Source organism: Zingiber officinale, chromosome 11B (assembly GCF_018446385.1).
Source record: "Zingiber officinale cultivar Zhangliang chromosome 11B, Zo_v1.1, whole genome shotgun sequence".
NCBI classification, from domain to species: domain Eukaryota; kingdom Viridiplantae; phylum Streptophyta; class Magnoliopsida; order Zingiberales; family Zingiberaceae; genus Zingiber; species Zingiber officinale.
Window position 1 is genome coordinate 85,784,879 of NC_056007.1, and position 25,136 is coordinate 85,810,014.

The 25,136-nt window shown below is 45.9% G+C and overlaps 1 protein-coding gene across 1 annotated transcript; it reads right to left on the bottom strand.

Annotated features, from left to right (window-relative positions):
- Positions 1–20,123: 20,123 nt before the first annotated feature.
- Positions 20,124–24,475, bottom strand: LOC122034583 (putative disease resistance protein RGA1). Its single transcript, XM_042593890.1, has one exon. It carries the CDS (start codon positions 24,316–24,318, stop codon positions 21,097–21,099), a length of 3,222 nt encoding a protein of 1,073 aa, XP_042449824.1. The 5' UTR covers positions 24,319–24,475; the 3' UTR covers positions 20,124–21,096.
- Positions 24,476–25,136: the final 661 nt, after the last annotated feature.

Below are 25,136 nucleotides of genomic sequence, written 5' to 3' on the forward strand. Positions count from 1 at the left end.
GGCTCATCCCAATCCGAAGGAGTCCGGTCGGACGAGATGGTTTCGGTCTCTGGGGCCTTGCCCCGAGCAGCTGCAGTGACCCGCTCGGGTGGTTGGACCGTAGAGGTTGCCGACCGCAGTGGAGCCTCCACTCGACGCCTCTTTTGTAAGGGCTGCTCCTCCTCCCGAGCGGAACCTTCCTCAGGGGCAGTTGGTTCTCCAGAAGGAGTGGCTCCGCTGGCCACGTTTTGCTGAGAAGCGGGAGCGGTCGACTCAGCTTGAGTCCCGCTCTCTCCTTCGTGGGATCCGACCGGCTGGATACCCAAAGTTTCCATTTCTTTGGCCGCCGCAGCTTCCAGAGCGGCCGCCTTCCTCTTCAAAACGCCGACCATGAACGAATCCATAACGATGTCCGCTGCAAAGAAAGGAAAAGAAATCAGTTAGCAATCAAAGTGAGTGCCCAACCAAAGTTCTTACCGAAGCCGGTCGGAAGAGGGGTCCGTATAGGACTCAGCCCGAAGATGTACATCACTCCCTCGTGGAGAAGTTTGTTGATGTCAAGTTGCAGACCGGCTAGTATAATTGCAGCTTGGAGGTAGTCCGGTCGGGTCTTGAACTTCTTCAACTCGGGAGTGGGGGGCAGACTGACTTGCCACTGGGTCGGGAAGTTTGCCTGATTGGGCATACGGATGTAGAAAAAATAATCCTTCCAATGTTTATTGGAAGTAGGGAGTTTGTTGAAAAAGACCAAGCCGGGCCGAGCTTGGAACATGAAGGTGCCCGGCTCGGCTTGCTTGGGGTAATAGAAATAAAAAAAGACCTCCGGTCGGAGGGGGATGTTGTGAATCTTAAACAAAACGACAACATCGCAAAGGAGACGGAAGGTATTGGGTACCAAACTACCGAGCGGCACACCGAAAAAATTACAGACATCTATAATGAAGGGGTGCACAGGAAAATGATGACCGGCGGTAAACTGGTCTCGGAAGACACAGAAAGCTCCGCGCGGCGGCCTGTGAGGCCGAGCGGAAGGACCAGCCAAACGAATTTCAAAATCCTCGGGGATTTCAAAATTGTCTGTCAGAATATCGAAGTCCCGTTGTTCGAATCAGGACTGCATGGTGGTGTACCATGGGCCGAGCGACTGATCTGCGGGATTGGAAGAACTAGCCATGGGCCGATCGGAAGGAATCAAAAGGCAAAGAGGCAGGAGAAAAACAACAGCAAACGAAAGGAGGTTTCAAGGATCGAAACTGAGGAAGAAATGCGGAGGAGACACCGGAAAGGAGAAAGGAAAGCTATAAAACCTTACTGCGAGGGAAGGGATCGCGAACAAGGCGCCGGAGAGCCTCGGAAAGCAAAAACAGGATCGCCGGAGCTCCAAAGCGCAGGGGGCAATGGTTGGAATCGCAGAGGCAAATGAGGAAGAGAAGGAAAAAATGAAGAATTTATAGGGTGAGGGCCGGGCGGCCTCCACCGTTGGATCCAGGTCACGGGAATCAAAGCATGCATCGAGCCGTCCATTTCGAATCGCTTCGATCACATCAAAATACCATGCCACCGCTGCCGTGAGCTGATGGCATTGCTCCACGTGGCATTCAATTATTCGGAGCATTTAATGAAAGCATGACCAACCTTAATGCCGAAGATTGGCGTAGAACACGAGGAGATCCGGTGAATGCCATCGTTGACTCGCTTAAGGCTGTCTCTAGTGCTGGCCGAGCGGGAGGTGCTAGCGCGGAGGAGCCGTTCGACCCGATTCGTAGTCCAGTCAGTCGGACTATTCGCCTCCTTCGACTAGACTTGAAGGGGGGGCAAGTGATCCGGTGGTAAGAACAGGGGCCCCCGTCCAGTGAAGTCAACGCCACGTGCAAGTCAAAGTGGCTGATGGCCGGCCGGATATGGGAAGGACGACCGGCCGGACGGTCGACCAGAGTACTTAACGGCAACAGGCGACCCGGCAAGAGCCGGAGTTCTGACGCTCATGGAACAGAATTGTAGGCCCAAGCGGACGCCACGTTCGGCCATAGACATCAGGAAATATACTGCTGACAGTCTCCACAGAACACGCTATCAAGAATCCCCGAAGTAAATCACCGTATGCGGCCGGCCGGACTCCGACGAAGCCGGCCGGCCGGACTCTGGATCGGGAGTAAGGGAAAAGGACAAGGGACGTCTCTCTGACAGCGGATATGTTCAGGCCACACTCCAAATCTTATGACAGGAGATTCCGCTATCCTATCGAGGACATGCCTGGACTGTAGCAGTATGGGTCAGGTAAGCTCACTGACAAGCCCTTACTGGGGTATGGGTTGCAGACACGTGTACACCTCGGTACGTGTGCACTCACTTCTCCCTTGCCCTATATAAAGGGCCTCATCCTTCGCCGGAGGTACGCTTTTTTTCACGATTCTTGGAGCTACTTTCTCGTTGAGCTGTGCCTGACTTGAGCGTCGGAGGGTCACCGCCGGGAACCCCTTCCCGGCCCGACTTCTGTGCAGGATCGCCTGAGCATCGTGCAGTTAGTCGAAGACCCACATCAGCAGCAGGAGAGCGCCACGTGCCCAGCGTCCGTTGGTTCAGCATTCGGACAGGATCAATTTGGCGCCGTCTGTGGGAACGCTCCTGCATCCGATCGGAGACAATGGACGAGGCTGGACGACAGCATATGGTGACGCTTTCGAACGAGGAACTCGATGCTCTAATCGAGATAAGGGCCACCAAACTTGTGGAGCAAAAACAGAAATCAGCAGCCGAGCGGCCGGAGCAACAAGCAACGTTTGCGTCGGGCGGCCGAGCGGAAGCACCTCAAGCCACCGTCGCATTCCATCGAGCCTTATTTCGCACCCCCGAAGCTGCAACAGCTCACAGAGACCGGGGATCTTCTTCGGATGAAATGCCCAGACGAGACGAGAGAAAAGGAAAAGCCCCCCGAGCGGACGCATCGCCCGAGCGGAATAATCGCCAATTTTCAGAAGCCATCTTGAAAGATCCTCTGCCAAAGCACTACGTGCCTCCGACGATCGGCGAGTACAATGGGACAACCGACCCGGATGACCATCTGGGTAAGTTTGACAACACAGCTACTCTCCATCAATACACAGATGGAGTAAAGTGCCGAGTTTTCCTCACTACCCTCTCCGGGTCGGCTCAACGGTGGTTTCGGAGATTGCCGGACGAATCCATCACAAGCTTCAAAGATTTCCGAACGGCCTTCCTCCACCATTTTGCTAACAGTCGACGCTACCAAAAAACGAGCGTAAGCCTGTTCGCCATCAAACAAGAAGCCCGTGAATCGCTTCGAGCTTACATCCAGCGGTTCAACCAAGTGGCGATGGACATTCCAACGGCCACCTCGGAGACCATGATGAATGCCTTCACACAAGGCCTAGTGGATGGGGATTTTTTTCCGAGCGCTCATCCGAAAGTCGCCCCGAGATTATGATCACATGCTGCACCGGGCCAACGAATATATCAACGTGGAGGAAGCACAAGCGGCTAGGAAAAAAGAAGCTCCGACCGAGCGGGCGCCCCCTGCCGAGCGGAAACAGCACGCCGCTCATCAGCCGCCCAGAGGACTAAGGGCCGAAGCAATCCGATCCCCCCACGCCAGGTCCCATGTGTAGGAGATAGCTGTCGCTCGACCCAAGCCAAAGAAAAGATGGACCCCAATGTTCTGCTCCTTCCACCGGACGGATACCCACAACACAAGGGATTGTCGAAGTCTTCCCTTCGTGGCTCATCCTGTGCCCCGGAACGCCGGACGACGGTCTCCCTCAGTCGACAGGCGACAGAGAACACATGAAGTCGATCGGACGAGAGCTAATAGGCCACAGCAGCAACAGACTCCCGATCGGCGTCGTTCTCCAAGGCAGGAGAATCGCCGAGCGTCCAGAGAACGATCCCGACCGAGCGCTCGGGAAGAGGAAAATAGAATCAATACTTCCCGAGGCGAGATCAATGTTATTGCTGGCGGGCCGACCAGAGGAGACTCCAACCGAGCTCGAAAGGCGAGCGTCCGGCAGCTCCAGATTCATGCAGTCGGCTGCAGCCAAGAGCGGGCGAACGGACCGGAAATCAGTTTCGTACCAAAGGACTTGGAAGGAGTTGAAGTACCCCACGACAATGCTCTGCTCATCAAAGCGGTAATAGCCAATTACACTATTCACCGCGTATTTGTTGACACAGGGAGCTCAGTCAACATCATATTCAAGAAGGCGTTCGATCAGCTGCAAATTGATCGAGCCGAGCTGCTGCCCATGACGACCCCGCTCTACGGGTTTACAGGCAACGAAGTTCTGCCGGCCGGACAGATCCGACTGGCTACCTCGCTGGGAGAAGAGTCGCTTGTTGGGATCGTTCGTACGGAGGCTAGAGGGGGGGTGTGAATAGCCGACCCAAAATTCGCTTTCTTTCTACAAATCGAGTTAGCAGCGGAAATAAAACAGTAGAAAGGAAACGGTGAGAAGATCAAACCTCAAACTCGATGGATGTAACGAGGTTCGGAGATTAGGGCTCCTACTCCTCGGCGTGTCCGTAAGGTGGACGAGTCCAGTCAATCCGTCGGTGGATGAGTCCCCGGAGAACCGGCTAATGCAATATACTCCTTCTGGGTGGAGAAACCTCGCCACAATGTTTCTTGCACAAGCAAGATAGGAGTACAACAGATACAAGAAAGCAAAAGACAATACGAATGTAAAAACAATCTTGCCTTCTCGTCGACTGGAAGAAGCAAAAGCTCCAAGCGCCTACAACAGCAGGTGATCCAGCCGGAAGCTTACGCGAAGCTTTGGAGGAGCTCAACAAAGCTCAAGCACAGCTGTACTTAGGGACAGGAGGAAGGAAAAGAAGAAGTAGCACCAAAGCCTTGATCTCCTTTTATAACCTGCGAACCTGCACAGTGAAGACAGAAGCCAGCGGAGCGACCCGCCAGACCTAACTGAACGCGGGACCGATCGAGCTCCACTCGATCGGTCCAGATCTTCGATCGGTCCGGGACCGATCAGTTGGGCTGATCGGTCCCTAGACCGATCAGATTGCTCCACGAAAGTTGTCCACTTGCTTCTGATCGGTCGTGGACCGATCAAGCCACAACTGGATCGGTCCACGACCGATCCCACCTCTCTCGGCTGTCTCCGATCGGTCGTGGAGACCGATCAGCTACGCCGATCGTCCCCGCACCGATCGAAGCGCAGTAATCGATGATCACCTTCGTTTGTCATCCGATCGGTCACCGATCGATCGATACACAACGATCGATGGATCGGCCTGCATCGATCCGCAGCTTGGTTTTGCCCAAACTAAGTCCCAAACCTTCCAAACCAATATCCGGTCAACCTTGACCTATTGGTACATCATGCTTAGCATCCGGTCACCCTTGACCTGCTAAGACTCCCAAGTGTCCGGTCAATCCTTTGACCCACTTGGACTTTCCTCTTCGTGCCAAGTATCCGATCACCCTTGATCTACTTGAACTTCCCTCTCATATATGATCAATCCATCTGGATTTTCCTTGCCCGGCTTCACTCACTGGGACTTTCACCTAGCTTCACTCACTAGGGTTTTCACCGTGCCAACATCTCCATAGGACTTTTCACCCTGCTTCACTCACCAGGACTTTCCAACTGCCTAACATCCCAGTTAGGACTTTCCCACTGCCTGGCTTCACTCACCAGGACTTTCCACCAGCCTAACATCTCAGTTAGGACTTTCCCACTGCCTGGCTTCACTCACCAGGACTTTCCACACTGCCTAACATCCCAGTTAGGACTTTCCCACTGCCTAGCTTTACTCACCAGGACTTTCCACCTGCCTAACATCCCAGTTAGGACTTTCCCACTGCCTGGCTTCACTCACCAGGACTTTCCACACTGCCTAACATCCCAGTTAGGACTTTCCCACTTGCCAAGCTCCCTGCTTGGACTTCTCCAGTGCCAAGTCTCCATACTTGGACTTTTCGCGTGCCAAGCTCCCTGCTTGGACTTTCCTAGTGCCAAGTCTCCATACTTGGACTTTTCAGGTCAACCAGGTCAATCCTTGACCTAGGGTTGCACCAATAATCTCCCAACCATCTATTCTTGTCTCACATCAAGAATAGAACTCTCTCACGAGTGTCAAACATCAACATGCAACTCAACTAGGTCAACCTTGACCTAAGGTTGCACCGACAATCTTCCCAAGTCAAACATCAAAATACAACTCGAGTCAAGTCACCTCGAGTCGGGTCAACCAGGTCAACCTTGACCTAAGGTTGCACCAACACCGCTCAGGAGGACAAGGACAATAAACTTCGTGGTGGTCGACTCTCCCTCGTCCTACAACGTCATTTTGGGACGACGTGCGCTCAGCGAATTCTGAGCGGTCGTCTCAACCTTCCACCAGAAGATCAAGTTCCCCGTGGAGGACAAAGTGGGAGAAGTACGGGGAGATCAGTTAGCAGCTCGGTGATGCTACATAGAAATGGTCCGAGCAGAAGGCAGTTCCGTTCGAAAGGCGCCCCGGATCGAGGTAAACGCCATAACCGAAAAGCCACCCTCTTTAATTTATAAAGAAAAAGAGGAAGTGCAGATTCACCCGACCCGATCGGAGGCCACAACCTTTATTGCGTCCGATCTGGAGGAAAAGCAGAAAGAAGAACTGATCCGATGCCTCCAAAGGAATCATGATGTCTTCGTCTGGTCGACGCACGAGCTGCTCGGAATTTCGCCAAGCATAGCGCAGCACGAGTTACATGTCCGACCGGACTCTCGGCCAGTGATGCAGAGAAAAAGAGATTTCAGCGTAATGCCATCATCCCAAGGAGGTGGAGAAGCTTCGAAGCCGACCATACGCGAGGCAGGTCCCGAGCTAGCTAACGAGTGTTAGTCTCCAAGCCGGCAACAAGTGGAGAGTCGCATCGACTTTCGGGACTTAAACAAAGCATGCCCAAAGACTTTTATCCCCGCCTGGATAGATCAGTTGGTGGACTCTCGGCTGCGAATTAATATGTATGCTCGACGCTTACTAAGGCTAATGTCGCCGCCCGAGAAGATCAAGAAAAGTCATCTTCGTCACGGCCGAAGGCACTTATTGCTATAATGTGATGCCGTTCGGATTGAAGAACGCGGAGCCACATATCAGCGCTTGATGAATAAAGTATTCAGAGAGAATCTGGAAGTGTATGTGGACGACATTCTCATCAAATCCGTCCGAGCGGCCGATCTCTTCAAAGACATGGAGGAAACCTTCCAGACAAATATGGAGTCAAGCTCAATCCTCGAAGTGCCTGTTCGAAAAGGAGGGCGTTTCTTAGGGTACATAGTGACCGAACGGGGAATCGAAGCAAATCCCAACAAAGTGAAAGCTCTACAAGACATGCCGCCCAAGAAATACAAGGAAGTGCGTGCTTGAGGTCGGATAAGCGCTCGTCTGATTCATCTCCAAAACTGCCGACCGGAGCCTCCATTTCTTCAAGATCTTGCGCAAGGCCACTAAGTTTCACTGGGATGAAGAATGCGATCGGGCGTTCGAAGACTTGAAGACGTAACTTAATTCTCTGCCTGTACTTGCCAAGCCGGTCCGGGGTGAGTCACTTTATATTTATCTATCTTCAACTGAGCATGCTGTAGGCTCAGCACTTGTGAGGTCGAGCGGCGAAGAGCAGCCGATGTACTTTCTGAGCCACATTTTAAAAGATGCTGAATCCCGTTACACCGGGCTCGAGAAGTTGGCCTTTGCTCTGGTTCTAGCCGCTCGGCGTCTCCGTCCATACTTCTTGGCTCATACCATCATTGTCCGGACGAACAGTCCACTGGGAAGAGTACTGTTGAATCCAGAAGCGTCCGGACAGCTCATCAAATGGACTACAGAGTTGAGCGAATTCGATATTCAATACCAACCCCGCCCGGCAATCAAGGCACAATCCTTGGCCGATTTTGTGACTGAGGTGCAAAGGCCGGAGCCGGAAGCTATGTGGAGAATATATGTAGATGGGTCGTCAACTCGGCTCGGAAGCGGAATTGGAATATTATTGCTCTCCCCTCAGGAAGAAAAGATGCACTTATCCGTCCGGCTGGATTATAAAGCTACCAACAATGAAGCAGAGTACGAGGCCCTCATAGCTGGCTTGTAGGCTGCCCGGCATGTGGGAGCCGGTCGGGTAACACTCCACTCGGATTCGCAACTGGCCGCTCAGCAGCTCTCTGGTACCTTCGAAATCAATAGTGCTCGGCTCAAGCTCTACGCTGAAGCCTTCGAGAAGCTCAAAGCTGATTTTAGAGAAGTTATTGTCCAGAAGATACCCAGAGCGGCAAATCAAGCAGCTGATGAGTTAGCCAAACTCGCGAGTTCAATAACGCCGGTCGTCATTCTGCAGCCAATTGAAAAAGTACTGTTGGTGGCACACGTCGACCGGATGGAAGGCCTCACATTTCCAAGCGATTGGCGGACACCCATCGTAGAGTTCCTCCGCTCGGGCGCCACACCCTCCAATGAGTATGAAGCCCAGCTACAAAGGAGGAGAGCCGGTCGGTTCACACTCATCGGCGATCAACTTTATAAAAAGGCTTTCTCACGCCTGTTGTTGAAATGCGTGAGCTCGGAGGACTCGGCTTACATCCTCCAAGAAGTACATCAAGGATCGTGCGGAGGACATCCGGGCGGACGAGCACTAGCTAAGAAGATCCTGCTAGCTGGATACTTCTGGCCGACTTTGCAAGCAGATGCCGCTCGGACAGTGTCAACGTGCCTTTCATGCCAAAAGTCCCATAACTTTAACCACCGACCGGCAGAGGAAATGAAGGCATCAACAGTTTCATGTCCGTTCGATCAATGGGGAATGGATATTGTTGGTCCATTTCCGATAGCGACCGGGCAGCGGAAATTTTTGCTAGTGGCGGTTGATTATTTTTCCAAGTGGGTGGAGGCCGAGCCGCTAGCCAAGATCACCGAACAGATGGTCAAAAAATTTATCTGGCAACACATCATCTGTCGGTTCGGCATCCCTCGCCGATTGGTTTCCGACAATGGGCGGCAGTTCACAGGGAACATGCTAGAGGATTGGTGCAAAAGCTACGGCATCGAGCAACACTTCACGTCCGTGGCTTATCCTCAGAGCAACGGTCAAGCCGAAGTAGCCAATCGGGAAATTCTTCGTATTCTGCGCGCTCAGCTCGACCACTTGGGAGGAAGTTGGCCGGATGAAGTGTCGGGCGTCTTATGGGCCATCCGAATGGCTCCAAAGGAAGGGACGGGCGTCACGCCTTTCCATTTGGTTTATGGCGGCGAAGCGGTCATTCCTGTTGAAGTCGGAGTCGAAACCGCCCGGATCCAAAGCTACGATGAGGGCAACGCCGAGCAGAGGAACATGGAGCTGGATCTGGTCGAAGAAGAAAGAGCCAAGGCGTCCGTCCGGATGATGGCGTACCGGCAACGGATGAAGCAAAATTACAATCGCCACGTAATCCCCCGATCATTCCAGGTCGGCGATCTTGTCTGGAAGAAAGTCAAGCCGGTCGGCGACGTCGGCAAACTGGAGGCACCGTGGGCAGGCCCCTTCAAGGTGATTGAAAAGCTCCGCTCGGGCGCATATTATTTAGAGGATAGAGACGGGCGGCAGCTGGATCGACCGTGGAGTGCAAATCATCTACAGCCTTATCGAGCTGGATGAGAGGTGCACGAATGTAACTCATTTTTGTGTATATGTTAGTCGCCCTTGTCCCTGTAATGCAGGAAGCAAAATTAATTCAAAGGATGGCCAAGGGTTCCGCCGATCGGCAATATCGAAGTTAGCCTTAAAGGTCGTCGAGCTCCGACGTTAAATATCGAGAGACGAGCCGGCGTCTATAAACCCTCCGAGCTGAAGACCGTCGAGCTCCGACGTTAAATATCGAGAGACGAGCCGGCGTCTATAAACCCTCCGAGCGGAAGACCGTCGAGCTCCGACGTTAAATATCGAGAGACGAGCCGGCGTCTATAAACGTCCGAGCGGAAGACCGTCGAGCTCCGACGTTAAATATCGAGAGACGAGCCGGCGTCTATAAACGTCCGAGCGGAAGATCGTCGAGCTCCGACGTTAAATATCGAGAGACGAGCTGGCGTCTATAAACCCTCCGAGCGGAAGACCGTCGGAGCACGATGTAACATCGAGTATATCCTAGTCGCCCATGTCCTTGTAATGCAGGAAGCAGAAATGAATTAAAGGATGGCGAGTGTGTCAGCTGAGCGGCTGTGTTAAACATTAGCCGATAGACCGTCGAGCTCCGACGTTAAATATCGAGAGACGAGCCGGCGTCTATAAACCCTCCGAGCGGAAGACCGTCGAGCTCCGACGTTAAATATCGAGAGACGAGCCGGCGTCTATAAACCCTCCGAGCGGAAGACCGTCGAGCTCCGACGTTAAATATCGAGAGACGAGCCGGCGTCTATAAATCATCCGAGCGGAAGACCGTCGAGCTCCGACGTTAAATATCGAGAGACGAGCCGGCGTCTATAAACCCGCCGAGCGGAAGACCGTCGAGCTCCGACGTTAAATATCGAGAGACGAGCCGGTGTCTATAAACGTCCGAGCGGAAGACCGTCTAGCCCAGACGTTAAACCGTAAAGATGAGCCGGCGTCTATAAACCCTCCGAGCGGAAAGTTCGTCTCTACGTTCAATGGCCCAAGGAACTCGCCTTCAATATCGTTAGTTCGTCTCTACGTTCCGTTCAGCCCAGCACCCAAGGGTACTTCATCGATATCTAGCGAGCTTTCCCTCCTATCGTAGCAGAATATTTAGTCGAAATATTGCACATTAAGCCGAGCGGAATGGAAAGGCCAAATACTTGGGTAAAAATCTCTTCCGAATACTAGAAGGGCGATGATGGGCGAACGGGCAACACACGTATTCACTAGCAAAAGGACAAAGTACGTGAAAGAAAAGCATTGCATTAAAATTAAAGCTTCAAGCCGAGCGGCCTAAGTACAAAAAAGATTCATTGTTTGGCCGAGCGGCCTAGTTACATGGAGATTTCTACTCTAGATATTCATAAAGCGTCGAGGGGATGCCGTTGAGAAGAGTCGTTTGATCTGCGACCGGGATAGCAACGAACTCGGGAAGATGCCCCTTTGACTTCAGGTACTCGGTGGTGGCGGTCATAGCCAAGTCGAAGGCTGTGTACATCCGCTCACATACTTTCTCCGAGAATTCGGGCGAGCGGATGTAGCTTTGTCTCATAGCGGCAACTCTGCTCGGCTCGGCCTCTTGATACTCTTTGAAGGCCAGTTGAGCTGAAGCAAGGGATTCTTACAAAGTGGTCAGCTCGTCCTTATGCTTGGTGGCGTCGGCCGAGCGGCCCGCCTTCTCTCTATCCAGCTGCTCCGTCAGCCCCTTTATTTTATGTTCTAGGCCCCGAGCCTCAACATTTTTCTTCTCCAAGTCGGAAATGGCCATGTTTTTTCGCGTAGTGGCCAGGGTTATTTTCGCATCAAGCGACTTGACTTTCCGCTCGGACTCGGCTAAGGCGTGAGCCTGATCGGTCGTCTTCTTCTGCTCAGCAGCCAGCATATCTTGGGCCTTCTTCAGTTCCTTCTGTAGATCGGAATATGAAGGGCCCTGAAGGCCAGACGGACCAACCGCTGCCTTCAGTTGTCGTAGCTCTTCATCCGCCATAGCCAGGTGGTTGGAGATTGCTATCTCTTCCACCCATCGCTGATGCAAAAAGGCGAAATCGTTAAAGGCCGAGCGGAAAAATGCAAGCGAAGCTCCAGAAAAACAAACTTACCCCCGTGGACTCCTGCATGTGGCTGTTGGCCAAGTTCCGGAGGGGGATCATTGCAACGCGCGCCCGCGCGTCGGCCCACATCTCGGCCAGAGGCCCTTTCAAGGTGATGGTGTGCTCGGGCGCGGTTGGTCGGTCGGCTTCTGGCAGCAACTCTTCAGTCGGAAGGTGAAGAGTGACCCGTATTGTGCGGCCATGACCAGGTATCGTCCGACCGGAATCAGAAGCCGGCGCAGAAAACTGCGAATGAATGGTCGAGCGTTGGACTGGTTGGCGAACAGGCGGAAGGGTGCTGATTGGAACAGCCTCCACTGGAGCAGCTGGCTCGTCCCAATCCGAAGGAGTCCGGTCGGACGAGATGGTTTCGGTCTCTGGGGCCTTGCCCCGAGCAGCTGCAGTGACCCGCTCGGGTGGTTGGACCGCAGAGGTTGCCGACCGTAGTGGAGCCTCCACTCGACGCCTCTTTTGTAAGGGCTGCTCCTCCTCCCGAGCGGAACCTTCCTCAGGGGCAGTTGGTTCTCCAGAAGGAGTGGCTCCGCTGGCCACGTTTTGCTGAGAAGCGGGAGCGGTCGACTCAGCTTGAATCCCGCTCTCTCCTTCGTGGGATCCGACCGGCTGGATACCCAAAGTTTCCATTTCTTTGGCCGCCGCAGCTTCCAGAGCGGCCGCCTTCCTCTTCAAAACGCCGACCATGACCGAATCCATAACGATGTCCGCTGCAAAGAAAGGAAAAGAAATCAGTTAGCAATCAAAGCGAGTGCCCAACCAAAGTTCTTACCGAAGCCGTATAGGACTCAGCCCGAAGATGTACATCACTCCCTCGTGGAGAAGTTTGTTGATGTCAAGTCGCAGACCGGCCAGTATAATTGCAGCGTGGAGGTAGTCCGGTCGGGTCTTGAACTTCTTCAACTCGGGAGTGGGGGGCAGACTGACTTGCCACTGGGTCGGGAAGTTTGCCTGATTGGGCATACGGATGTAGAAAAAATAATCCTTCCAATGTTTATTGGAAGTAGGGAGTTTGTTGAAAAAGACCAAGCCGGGCCGAGCTTGGAACATGAAGGTGCCCGGCTCGGCTTGCTTGGGGTAATAGAAATAAAAAAAGACCTCCGGTCGGAGGGGGATGTTGTGAATCTTAAACAAAACGACAACACCGCAAAGGAGACGGAAGGTATTGGGTACCAAACTGCCGAGCGGCACACCGAAAAAATTACAGACATCTATAATGAAGGGGTGCACAGGAAAACGAAGACCGGCGGTAAACTGGTCTCGGAAGACACAGAAAGCTCCGCGCGGCGGCCTGTGAGGCCGAGCGGAAGGACCAGCCAAACGAATTTCGAAATCCTCGGGGATTTCAAAATTGTCTGTCAGAATATCGAAGTCCCGTTGTTCGAATCGGGACTGCATGGTGGTGTACCATGGGCCGAGCGACTGATCTGTGGGATTGGAAGAACTAGCCATGGGCCGATCGGAAGGAATCAAAAGGCAAAGAGGCAGGAGAAAAACAACAGCAAACGAAAGGAGGTTTCAAGGATCGAAACTGAGGAAGAAATGCAGAGAAGACACCGGAAAGGAGGAAGGAAAGCTATAAAACCTTACTGCGAGGGAAGGGATCGCAAACAAGGCGCCGGAGAGCCTCGGAAAGCAAAAACAGGATCGCCGGAGCTCCAAAGCGCAGGGGGCAATGGTTGGAATCGCAGAGGCAAATGAGGAAGAGAAGGAAAAAATGAAGAATTTATAGGGTGAGGGCCGGGCGGCCTCCACCGTTGGATCCAGGTCACGGGAATCAAAGCATGCATCGAGCCGTCCATTTCGAATCGCTTCGATCACATCAAAATACCATGCCACCGCTGCCGTGAGCTGATGGCATTGCTCCACGTGGCATTCAATTATTCGGAGCATTTAATGAAAGCATGACCAACCTTAATGCCGAAGATTGGCGCAGAACACGAGGAGATCCGGTGAATGCCATCGTTGACTCGCTTAAGGCTGTCTCTAGTGCTGGCCGAGCGGGAGGTGCTAGCGCGGAGGAGTCGTTCGACCCGATTCGTAGTCCAGTCAGTCGGACTATTCGCCTCCTTCGACTAGACTTGAAGGGGGGGCAAGTGATCCGGTGGTAAGAACAGGGGCCCCCGTCCAGTGAAGTCAACGCCACGTGCAAGTCAAAGTGGCTGATGGCCGGCCGGATATGGGAAGGACGACCGGCCGGACGGTCGACCAGAGGACTTAACGGCAACAGGCGACCCGGCAAGAGTCGGAGTTCTGACGCTCACGGAACAGAATTGTAGGCCCGAGCGGACGACACGTTCGGCCATAGACATCAGGAAATATACTGCTGACAGTCTCCACAGAACACGCTATCAAGAATCCCCGAAGTAAATCACCGTATGTGGCCGGCCGGACTCCGACGAAGCCAGCCGGCCGGACTCCAGATCGGGAGTAAGGGAAAAGGACAAGGGACGTCTCTCTGACAGCGGATATGTTCAGGCCACACTCCAAATCTTATGACAGGAGATTCCGCTGTCCCATCGAGGACATGCCTGGACTGTAGCAGTATGGGTCAGGTAAGCTCACTGACAAGCCCTTACTGGGGTATGGGTTGCAGACACGTGTACACCTCGGTACGTGTGCACTCACTTCTCCCTTGCCCTATATAAAGGGCCTCATCCTTCGCCGGAGGTACGCTTTTTTTCACGATTCTTGGAGCTACTTTCTCGTTGAGCTGTGCCTGACTTGAGCGTCGGAGGGTCGCCGCCGGGAACCCCTTCCCGGCCCGACTTCTGTGCAGGATCGCCGGAGCATCGTGCAGTTAGTCGAAGACCCACATCAGCAGCAGGGGAGCGCCACGTGCCCAGCGTCCGTTGGTTCAGCATTCGGACAGGATCATTTATTAATCAATTGTTGCTCATTTGTTGCATGATCATTTAGTTCTTCTTGACTTTCTTCTTATAATTCATCAACTAAATCTTCAATAAAGAGCTAGTTTTAAAAAACTTACGAAGAACACCTTTGTCAATTTTAATAATCCGTTCCACTCTTTTTCTTTTGTTTCTTTTCTGACTCCAAGATTGATATTTCTTTGGAAACATGTTTATACTATAAATTTCAAATGTAAAAATAAAATACACAAAACCAACAACAAAGCTAACAATGAAACAAACACAAGCAGTGAGAATAAGAGTCTAAGAACAATAAAGCATGGTTTATACCTGAAGCAATCGATATAATCTATAATATGATGATTAAAATTGGGATCATTTATTTAAACTCTTTTAAAGCTATAAGAAAAATTATAAAATATTGGCTCCAATACAATATTAAAAATTAATATTGAATATTGACAATAAGAAAAAAATATAAATAAGTAGATAACTTACTTTGTAAGTTTATATATTGATGAATGATGCTATCGACGAAATTAAAATTTCAATTGGAGAATAAACTTTTCTGATTTAATTAGAAAAGATTCAAAGGAGAAGAAGGGAGGAAATTAGCATTCAGGATTCATACTTTACTTTTCAAAGTCTTGTATGACTTCTGTAAATAAATTAATAAAAAAAAAGTTGTACATGAAATAAAATCTTGGAAAGAGAAAAAAGAATAGTTTACCTTCTTTATATATATATACTAGCGTGATCGTGCACACGCATTGCGTGTGTAATATAATAATATATAAATTATTTGGGTCTTTAAAAATCTGAATTATTTGGATTTTCTAGTGTCACCCTTATAAACTAAGTCAGACCTATGCAATAGTGACATTAGAGAATCCCAGCAACAAACTGTGTAATATAATAATATATAAATTATTTGGGTCTTTGAAAATCTGAATTGTTTGGATTTTCTGGTGTCACCCTTATAAACTAAGAATTAATTATTTGGGTAAGATATATAAATTATTCTAGTGTCACCCTTATAAACTAAGAATTAATTATTTAGGTAAGATTCGTCAGACCTATGCAATAGTGACGCGAGAGAATCCCAGCAACAAACTACTGTAACGAGCTTTCCTATGCAAAAAATTATTTTAATTTAATATTATACTTGTCTTAGTAAAAAAACTAAAAAAATATATATTTTTTAACATCGTCGGCCTAAAATATTTATAGAAGCTTCTTTGATCATAGTATTGTCAATTCTAAGATATGAGACTAAAGAGAATTATATTTTTTTTATATAAAATAACCAAAGAAAATTAATGATGAGAAAAATTCATAATAGTATGCTGTAGCTGAGTCTCGAACTTTAGATCACTGATTGTTTCACTTGTGGAATTACTAATAAACCTTGGAATTATTTTTAGTGTGAATAGAAAAAAGGACATTAACGTAAATGCATTTTAGGCTTCACGAAAGTTAGTTAGTAAAGGGGGGAGATTTTTAATAAAATAGTAAGATATATACATATATATATATATATATATATATATATATATATATATATATATATATATATATATATATATATATATATATAATTGTTGGGAAAACTCAATAGCTTCTTCGTAATAAGTGTTTCTAAATTGTAGTTTGTTCATAAATTATAGGGTCCTAAAGGGTCTTGAGGCTCTGATACCATTTTTTTTTTTTTACGAAAGTAGATTATTACTAAATAGTAATAGTAAACAGAAGTAGATTAACAGTAAATAGTAACAGAAGTAGATTAACAGTAAACAGTAACAGAATTAGATTAACAGTAAATAGTAACAGAAGTAGATTAACAGTAAACAAAAATAACTTGACAGTAAACAGTAATAGTTAACAGTAAATAATAAAAGAAAAATACAGTAATAGTGAAGTGCAGAAATAAAGTAGATAGTCACAATACCGTGATGGTATGTTTAAACATATTGACTTTTTAAATTTTTACTCTTTTTTTTTATTACTAAACTGCTTTCTTTTCTTGTTTGTTTTCCAGGGAGCCTCGCCTGTTTAGGACCTCACCTTTCAATCAGTGCCCCGGCTTATGCGTAAGATTTTAGGTTGCTACCCTTCTTACTTAGCCCACACAGATCTTATATGATTTTGGTTATTCCTGATACAGTTACTGTTCACCTGTCGGTTACTAAGACAAGGACTGAGGAAAAGAACCAAGACGAGAGAGACAGAATGTTTTTGAGTCTAAACTTAGATTGTCATTATAAAACAAGCAACAAGCATAGATCTTATTTAGTAGAGAATTTTTACAGAGAGTTACATAAAATTTTTACATAAAGATAGCTTACATAGAAAACAACATATATTACATAAAGGTACCGAATTTTTACATAACTTGACAGAGAAAACTTACAAACACACTTGAGCACACTTGAAGAACAGAGGAAGAGTATGGACAGTAGTGAGTGTAGTGGGGGAAGTGGATGCTTCAGCAAGAGAGTTTTGGGGTCCTTTTATAGGAGGAGGAGAGAGCTTTTCTTGGAGGAGAAGGAAAGCAGAGAAACAGAGGGGCCTGGAAAGAGAAGGCTTGGTGAAGGACAAGTGGAAAGTTCTAAGAAATGGAGAGGGGGCCTGGCAAAAGAAGGGTTTAGTTGGGGGGTAGTTGGCTTCGTTTTAGGTGGGTGGACATAGTGGCTAGGTGGCAGAAAAATGTCATGAATGACGTTTTTGGTAGATGTTACTGTAGTGTTGTGTTTATGGGAGAGGACGTCATGGATGACGTTATTAAGTCTCCATTAAGTTGTCGAGGTTATTGTCACTGGTAAGATCCAGAGAGGGAGTTTGTGAACTTCCGGCTAAGTCTGGCTACATACTTTTGTGGAGTGCTGCTCTATATGCTCTAGCAGAGAGGACAGAGCTAGCTAGTCTCTTCTGACAGTATCTTTTAGTTTTTCTTTTATAATGTTGAAGTAATGTCGTATGCTGTGTTTTGAAGGAGAAAGGGAGGAATCTAGTTCCCATATCTTTTGGCCAATAGATCTTCTCAGTGTAAGTTTCTCCTACTAGGAAGTAATTGTCTGGATCTGTCAAGCGATCCCAAGCCCAATTAGTTCCTTGTACTGATGCTCTCCAATGCTTTAATTGATCTTCAATAGTAGGGAGAGCTTCCCAATGGAGATCGGGGTCAAATGGGTAATCTTCAAGTTCTGTTTGGATACCCCCAACTTCATTGATATCCAGCTTAACCAGATGTTTGGCTGGTTCAATATTAAGGTTAAGCCATTCCGGTGGAGAGCTGTCAAAAGTACATACAACAAACGTTTCCTCTTCTTCGAGGGCCAGAGAACTAATAGTACCAAGCTTTTTAGGAAAATCTTTAACAGAATCTGGATCATATACCCAAACTTTGTATAGTAGTCCATAGTCCATCAGAAGAAAAGGAGTGATAAGCCTTCCTTTGTATGAAATTGTTTTATACCTTTCATAGTCTAAGTTGGCTTTTCGGAAGGAATATAGCAGCTGGCATGGACATCCGTATTTAGCAGAGTCTTCACAGGTTGGCCCAATTTTCTGACATTTAAGTTTTGGGCCAAATTCTGCTTCATAGGTAATAGTTATCCTAGGAGGGGGATTTTTGTGGAAGCCTTTAGTGCTTCACATAATTCAAAAAATGTCTGTAGTGTAGATTGTTTTGCTAGGTTCCGAACGTAGGAGTTGATATCCTCGGGTATGGTGTTGGGCATGCCCAATATATGGGCTGCAGATGTTCTTTAAGAAAAAGTTGTAGCAGCTTGTTCTTTTAACTGGGCCAGTGTTAGATAGTTGGTCCGTTGTGGTTTCTTTTCTTCTAATGTTGTGGAAGAGGAAGGAGACCCATGAGTTCCTTCAGTAATTTGTGCATATGTAGGAGGCTCTACTGATTGTGAGCTAGTTGGCACCATAGTTGTTGTTTTTAATAAAGTGCTAATAAAGAAATTAGCACCAAGTTGAGTTCTGGCAGCATTAAAAGCTTCTTCAAGTGAATAATACCCTTTGAAGAAAGGATGTTCTAAGTCTTGTATGGCCATATTTGTTTCCTCCCAAGTAGCATATACCCCAGCTTATGGCCCAGAAAAGACTACATAACAAGAGAATTTCTTGCCTGCTGGCTTTTGTATGGTTGTTAGAAAGTAGTTTGTTAAAGCATTTATGACTGCTATCTTGTGTCCTGAGCTACCAGGGATGGTAGGAATGTGTCAAATGTTATCTATCAAACAGTGTTGAATGTGATCTAGTTTGTCTCTGAATAAAGAGCGAAACTAATCTTCTTGCTGTGTAAACTGTTGTAGTTCTTGTGTTCCAAATCTTAATGTTTTAGTAGCAAACGAGGTGCGTACTTTCCTTGGTCGATCCATTACCTAAACAAAAATTGTTAGTGGAGTAAACGAGATAAAGTATCAGCTAAAGAATTGTTAATTCCTTTTATATGTTCCCAGTGAATACGTAAACCTTTATTAATAATAGTATCTGTGAATTTTAGCCATCTCTTAGTACTTAATCATTTAGTTTGTTGACTATAGCTTCGCAGTCGGTTCAAATGGTGATTTCTTGCTTATTACAAATGAATAATCGGAAGGCTTCTAGACAATAAATAACTGCTAGTATTTCAAAATCTAATGAGGTAAGATGTCATTTTTTTTGAAATTTTCCAGAGGCATATCTGCATAAGGTTTCTGTAGTTTTAGGGTTATATATATATATATATATATATATATATATATATATATATATATATATATATATATATATATATATATATATATATATATATATATATATATATATGTGGGCCTTTATTAAATTAATCTAATAAAATATATTTTTTTGGTTTTTATTAAAACAATCTAATTATATATAATATATATTATATATGCATATCAAATTTGGGGACCCTAAAAATCGAGGACCATTGGCCATCGCCCCAGATGACATGCCTCAGGACCAATCCTGTAATCAAACTTCTCGAGTTTACTTATAACTTTTCCAAGATCTAACATGTTAAATTATATAAATTTATTAGAATTATTTATTTATAGTCTTTAGAACAATTTAGTATTTTACCTTTGGTTTAAATTTTTTTTAATTAACTATATAAAATTTTATCTTCTTTATCTCTAAAATATTTTTTTTATTCATCAAATAAATATCGCTATAATTTTTTCTCGTCATCAGTTTCTACAGAACCCTCATTCTCTAAGGAGTTCATTCCATTGCTTACTATCGTACCCGGTGATGAATAATGTAGCTCTCCAACCCAATCTAAGTATCCCGGAATAATGTAGCATCGTTTAATCATATTATAATAGAAAGGCATAAAATTGATAATGAAATTTTTTATAAATTACTTTTAAAAAGAAATAAATATATTATAAAAACTTCGTATTTCTAGTTTTTTTTTCAAAAAAAAAAAAAAACCTCATCCTTTTCCAAGCCAAAAATTGAAGCTTTATTATTTATATGGTTCTTGATTATATTCATAAAATCTATCTCAAATAATTAAATAGATAATTCATTTAACGAACTCAAAAAAAAATACATAAATTAAATCCTTTTTCAGAATAGCATAAACTCATTTAACGCAAGAGATATAACAATTTATGAATTGCTTCTGAACCTGATCAAGATAAAAAAAACCAAGAAGCAAAAGTTCTGTCTAACAAGAATTCTAATTCTTGAGCACACATTACATTATAGGATCAAGAAAATGCCAAAAGTATGACTCATGGAAATAAAATTGTCATCAATCAATCTCATGATAACGTAGTTGGTGCAAAAAGCTTTCCCCTCCTTGCTCAACTGGATTAGATGAAAGATTGGGACATCTTCTGATCTTCAACACCTTGAGGGACTTTGAAACCTCCAACCCCTCCACTAGTCTCAGCCCATGGCAATTGATAATGGTCAAACTCTCAAGCCGGCTCAAGCGGAGAAAAAGTACACTTGGAAGAGATTGTATGTAGGGGCAGTTGACAATTTTTAATTTAGTCAGTGAAGTAAAGTTATAGGGGTTGCCAAGCAACAATTTATCGAGATCGCCACAGTCGTCCAATTTTAAAGTTTCGATTGAGGAAGGAAGGAGGGCGGCTTCCTCTTCTTGTGTCAGGCTAAGCTTGGGACAAGCTTTTATCTGTAATTTCTTGAGCGAAGTGAAGTTTTCAAATTTCTTGAGAGGCATCCGCATAAGTTCATTACATCCTTCTACATGAATGACTTTAATATTTGATAGATTCTGCGACAGCAACCCTTCTTCTAAGCTTGTCAAATTGTTGCACTCACTGATTCGTAAGTCTGAGAGAGATGATGTCGTTTGATTGACCCCGCTTCGATTTGTTTCTAGTTCTTGTAGGCTTGGCAGCTCTGTTAACCCAACTTCTCTTATTGTTAAATCTGTAAGCGAAGGAGGGAGAGGAGGTAACCTCTCGAGCTTAGGGCATCCATAGATAGTAAGTCTTTGTAAGCTTGGAAATAGCTAGCTGCCGTCCAACCAACACCACCCTTCACATGCTGGCATGTTGGTGATCGAGAGACTTTCCAAGTTAAGAAAACACTTGGATATAGCTTCAATGCTAAAGAACCCATTGCTTATCTGTTTCACTGCTGATATATTTGCAATGTTAAGATCCGTAAGACATGGAAGTCGTCCAAGATTACTAGGAAGCTCCTCAAGTGCCTCTAGGTCATACAATTCTAGCGTCTCTACCCTTGGAAGTAGTATTTTGTCTGTAGCACCGTCGAAAGCAAAATCAATATGTTTTAAGACAGGCATCCTTTTCATTTGAAGAAACTTGAGACATGGAAGTGAACCAAGATCAGGGAGCTCCTCTAAGATTGGCAAGTACATCAGCTGTAGCCTTTCTAGCATAGGGAACAGATCATTTTCTGTGGCGTCAACTGATGCAAGACCGATGTGTTTCAACAACGGCATTCGTACCATGCGAAGAATCCTGAGACGTTGAAAATGTCCTAGATTGGAGAACTCCTCCAACACATCCATGTCTATCAACTCCAACTCTTCTAGCATAGGAAACAATGAATTTTCTACGGAACCGAATGCTGCAAAATCAATGTGTTTCAATAACCTCATTCCTTCCATGCGAAGAACTCTGAGACGTGGAAAATGTCCTAGAGTGTAGAACTCTTCCAACGCGTGCATGTTATTCAATTCGAACTCTTCTAGCATAGGAAACCAGGAATTTTCTTTGGCACCGGATGCTGCAAAACCAATGCGTTTCAATGACTCTATCCCTGTCAAACGAACAACCCTCAGACAAGGAAATTGTCCAAGTATGGACAATTCTTTCCAACTCTCACAGTAACTCAACTCAAGGCTTTCCAAGTTGGATAACTCCTCCTTTTTCATCCAGCTGGGTGATCTGGCACCACAATACCTCCTGATCTCTAATTGTTTTAGTGACTCATATGGTTGGAGTCCATCAAGTACCTCCTCCATGGCAACTAACTTGTTCTCCAACTCGGGATCAAATCCCCATTCCAACACTAGAGCATCAAGATACTCTTTGTTCTTCATTTGAGCCTTTTCAGCCTCTTCTTTACTTTCAACATTCTCCAGATTAGTAATTTTGAGGTTTCCATGAAGCTGCTTCAAGCCACTTAGCTCTGTGATCTTGAATCCAACTTCCTTCCGCACTTGGAATTCAGACAATTCTTGAAGAGAGGTTAGCCTCCCTATCATTTTTATCTTTAAAACTATTCCATTTTCATCATCAAGATGCCTCAAGTTAATCAGCCGACTTATATCTTCTGGAAGAGAGATTAGTGGACTGTTGTTTACGTTCAGTGTTTGCAAATTGTAGAGTTCACACAGTGATTCAGGCAATTCTTCCATTTCATTGTGAGAAATGTCCAGGTACCGGAGATGTACCAATTCACCAACACTCGTAGGCAGCATCTGCAAGCCACAATGAGACAAAACCAATACACGAATGCTTCTTAATTTTTCAATAAAGTCAAGGGGTTGTGACTCTAGATGTTGGCAGAATAGAGAATGCAATTTCTTGAATCTGGACCTCAATTCTTTTGTCTCTATGAACTCTGTTTCAACTGCTAGATGACGGAGGGTGGTTGATATCTTATTGGACTTGCCATATTCCATCCTACTTGTTTCGTCCACAGATACCGACTGTGTTAGATCATGTATGAGATCATGCATCACGTAATAATGCCCCCAGAATGATGTTTCTTGTTGAAACAAAGACATGTTGACCAACTCATGAAAGTACTTACTTGCTACATCTTCCATCCTCTGATTTCCTTGAGCTACAACGAACCCTTCAGCCATCCAAATTCTTGTTAATTCAGTTTTAGAAAACTTGTAATCCTTTTGAAAGAGAGAACACAAGGCAAAACACCTCTTGAGAGGTGCACTAAGATATTGATAACTCAGTTGTAGAACTGGAATAATATCATTTTTATTCTGTTGCAATTCCCATACCTCACTTTTCATTATACTTCTCCAGTGGTGTGTATTCATGTTGGATCCTAACAAGTTTCCCACTGTTTTTGCTGCTAGTGGCAAGCCCTTCAACTTCCAAGCTATACTTCTCCCGATGCCCACGAGTTCTGCGTGCTCCTCAGGTTTGGAAGGACCAAATGCACATTGCTTGAACAGCTCCCAAAAAGATATTTCATCTAAACCGCCAAGAACAATCGCCTCAACTGAACCAATTTTGTTGGCAATGCTCATGCTCCGAGTTGTCACTATGACCTTGCTTCCTGCAGCAGCATCCTCGAATGGTGCACACAACTTTCTCCACTCCTCCTCGTCTTCATTCCATACATCATCGAGGACTAACATAACCATCTTAGACGCAATTTTCTCTTTCAGAATGTTTTGGAGAACATCTAACTTCATTTGCGAAGAATGTTCAGTCTTGGTTACAGACTCGATGATCTCCTTGGTGAGTCTTTGCACATTAAAATTCTCGGACACACAAATCCAAATCTTGAGGCCGAAATGGTTCTGAATCTCTTTATCCTTGTAAACAAGCTGAGCCAGAGTAGTCTTCCCAACACCTCCTATTCCGACAAGAGGTATGACCGAGAAGCTACTGCCCTTGTCACTTGCTGATGCTGACTCGTCTGTTGATCTTAGTAATAGCCCTATTATTCTCTTTTGTTCTTCCTCTCTGCCAAGCACGTTGCTGATCAAGAAAGAGCTTGTTTCTCGTGTGGCCGACGCCAAATCAGATTGATATTGCACATCAGATGCATCCACTGCATCCACTTGTAATAATTGGCACATTTCCTTCATGTCAGCATAAATACAATCCAACTTTTTCTGGATCTTGTTCAGTCTTTTGACAGAATCACTGATCAATTTAGTTTTGGCGTTCCTAATAGCTCTATAAAAGCGGTTAGGAGCCTTGTGACTTGCCTCTTCTTCAATCTTTTGCTTCATGCCATGGAACGTCAGTTCATCGAGGAAGTCTTCGGCGTCGTAAGCGGCATCTTGGAGTTGCTTCATCATCTCGACTAACCTTGCGTCCCTGCTCCATCTCATCCCTGCTTTCTCGACGATCGTGTGGATGTTAAGCAGAGATCTATGTAGCTTCTGCAAGTCATCGTCCTGAAGGCCGTGCAGCTTTCCTCTCAGCGTCCACACCCTGTCGACAAGCATGTTGATGACAGGCTGCGCTAACCATCCTCCGACTGCTAGTGCTACACCCTCCATTGAGAAGAAGAACAGAAGCTTGATTTAACGAAGCCGATCCTCAATTTACAGTAGAGAGAAGGGATTGTAGCTGGGTGTATGGGCGAGAATGAACAACAAAAAGACATGAATTATTGGAGACAAAACGACGTCATTTCCACTTTATTCCTTACCGCCTTTTCCGAATTAAGAAATAGAGGAATCGAGCTTTTTCATAAGGGCACAAGACAACGTGCTCCTCCAAATAATAAATGAAAGGCGTGGATTATTTTTTTTCATATATTTTTATCTATCTTAACCGGATTGCTCACTGCCGTTAGATTGAGCGACCCCGTCGCCTGTGGAATCTGCCATTAAGCAGTTTTATACTATCAGTCTCGTGATTAGGTGGAGCTTTGGGATGCGACCGTATCCTCTGAAATTTGAGAAAAAAATTTATATATTAAAAAAAAATTTAATTATAAATTTTAAAATTCTATGCTCTTTTATATTAAAAAATATAATAAAAAATTAATCATGTTTTATTTTTTTTCTCTCCCCTATTTCTTTTTCCCCTCTCCCTTCCATTTTTTTATTTATCTTCATGTCGTGTTTTTATTTTTTTCCTTGTGTTTTTCCCTCTGCCACTACCGTCCACATTATTGTCGCCACACGATTTTATTATCAGCGCTGTCATTGTTTGCTATGAGTATCGTCATCGTCGATACACCAATTCTCCATAGCAAACACGTTTTGATTATGATGAAATTTTCTTGTTTAATCTTTTTTTATTACAGATTTAAGTGCTAAAAAAATATATAGTGTCAAATTTTCATATTCATATTTTTATTTACTAGTCA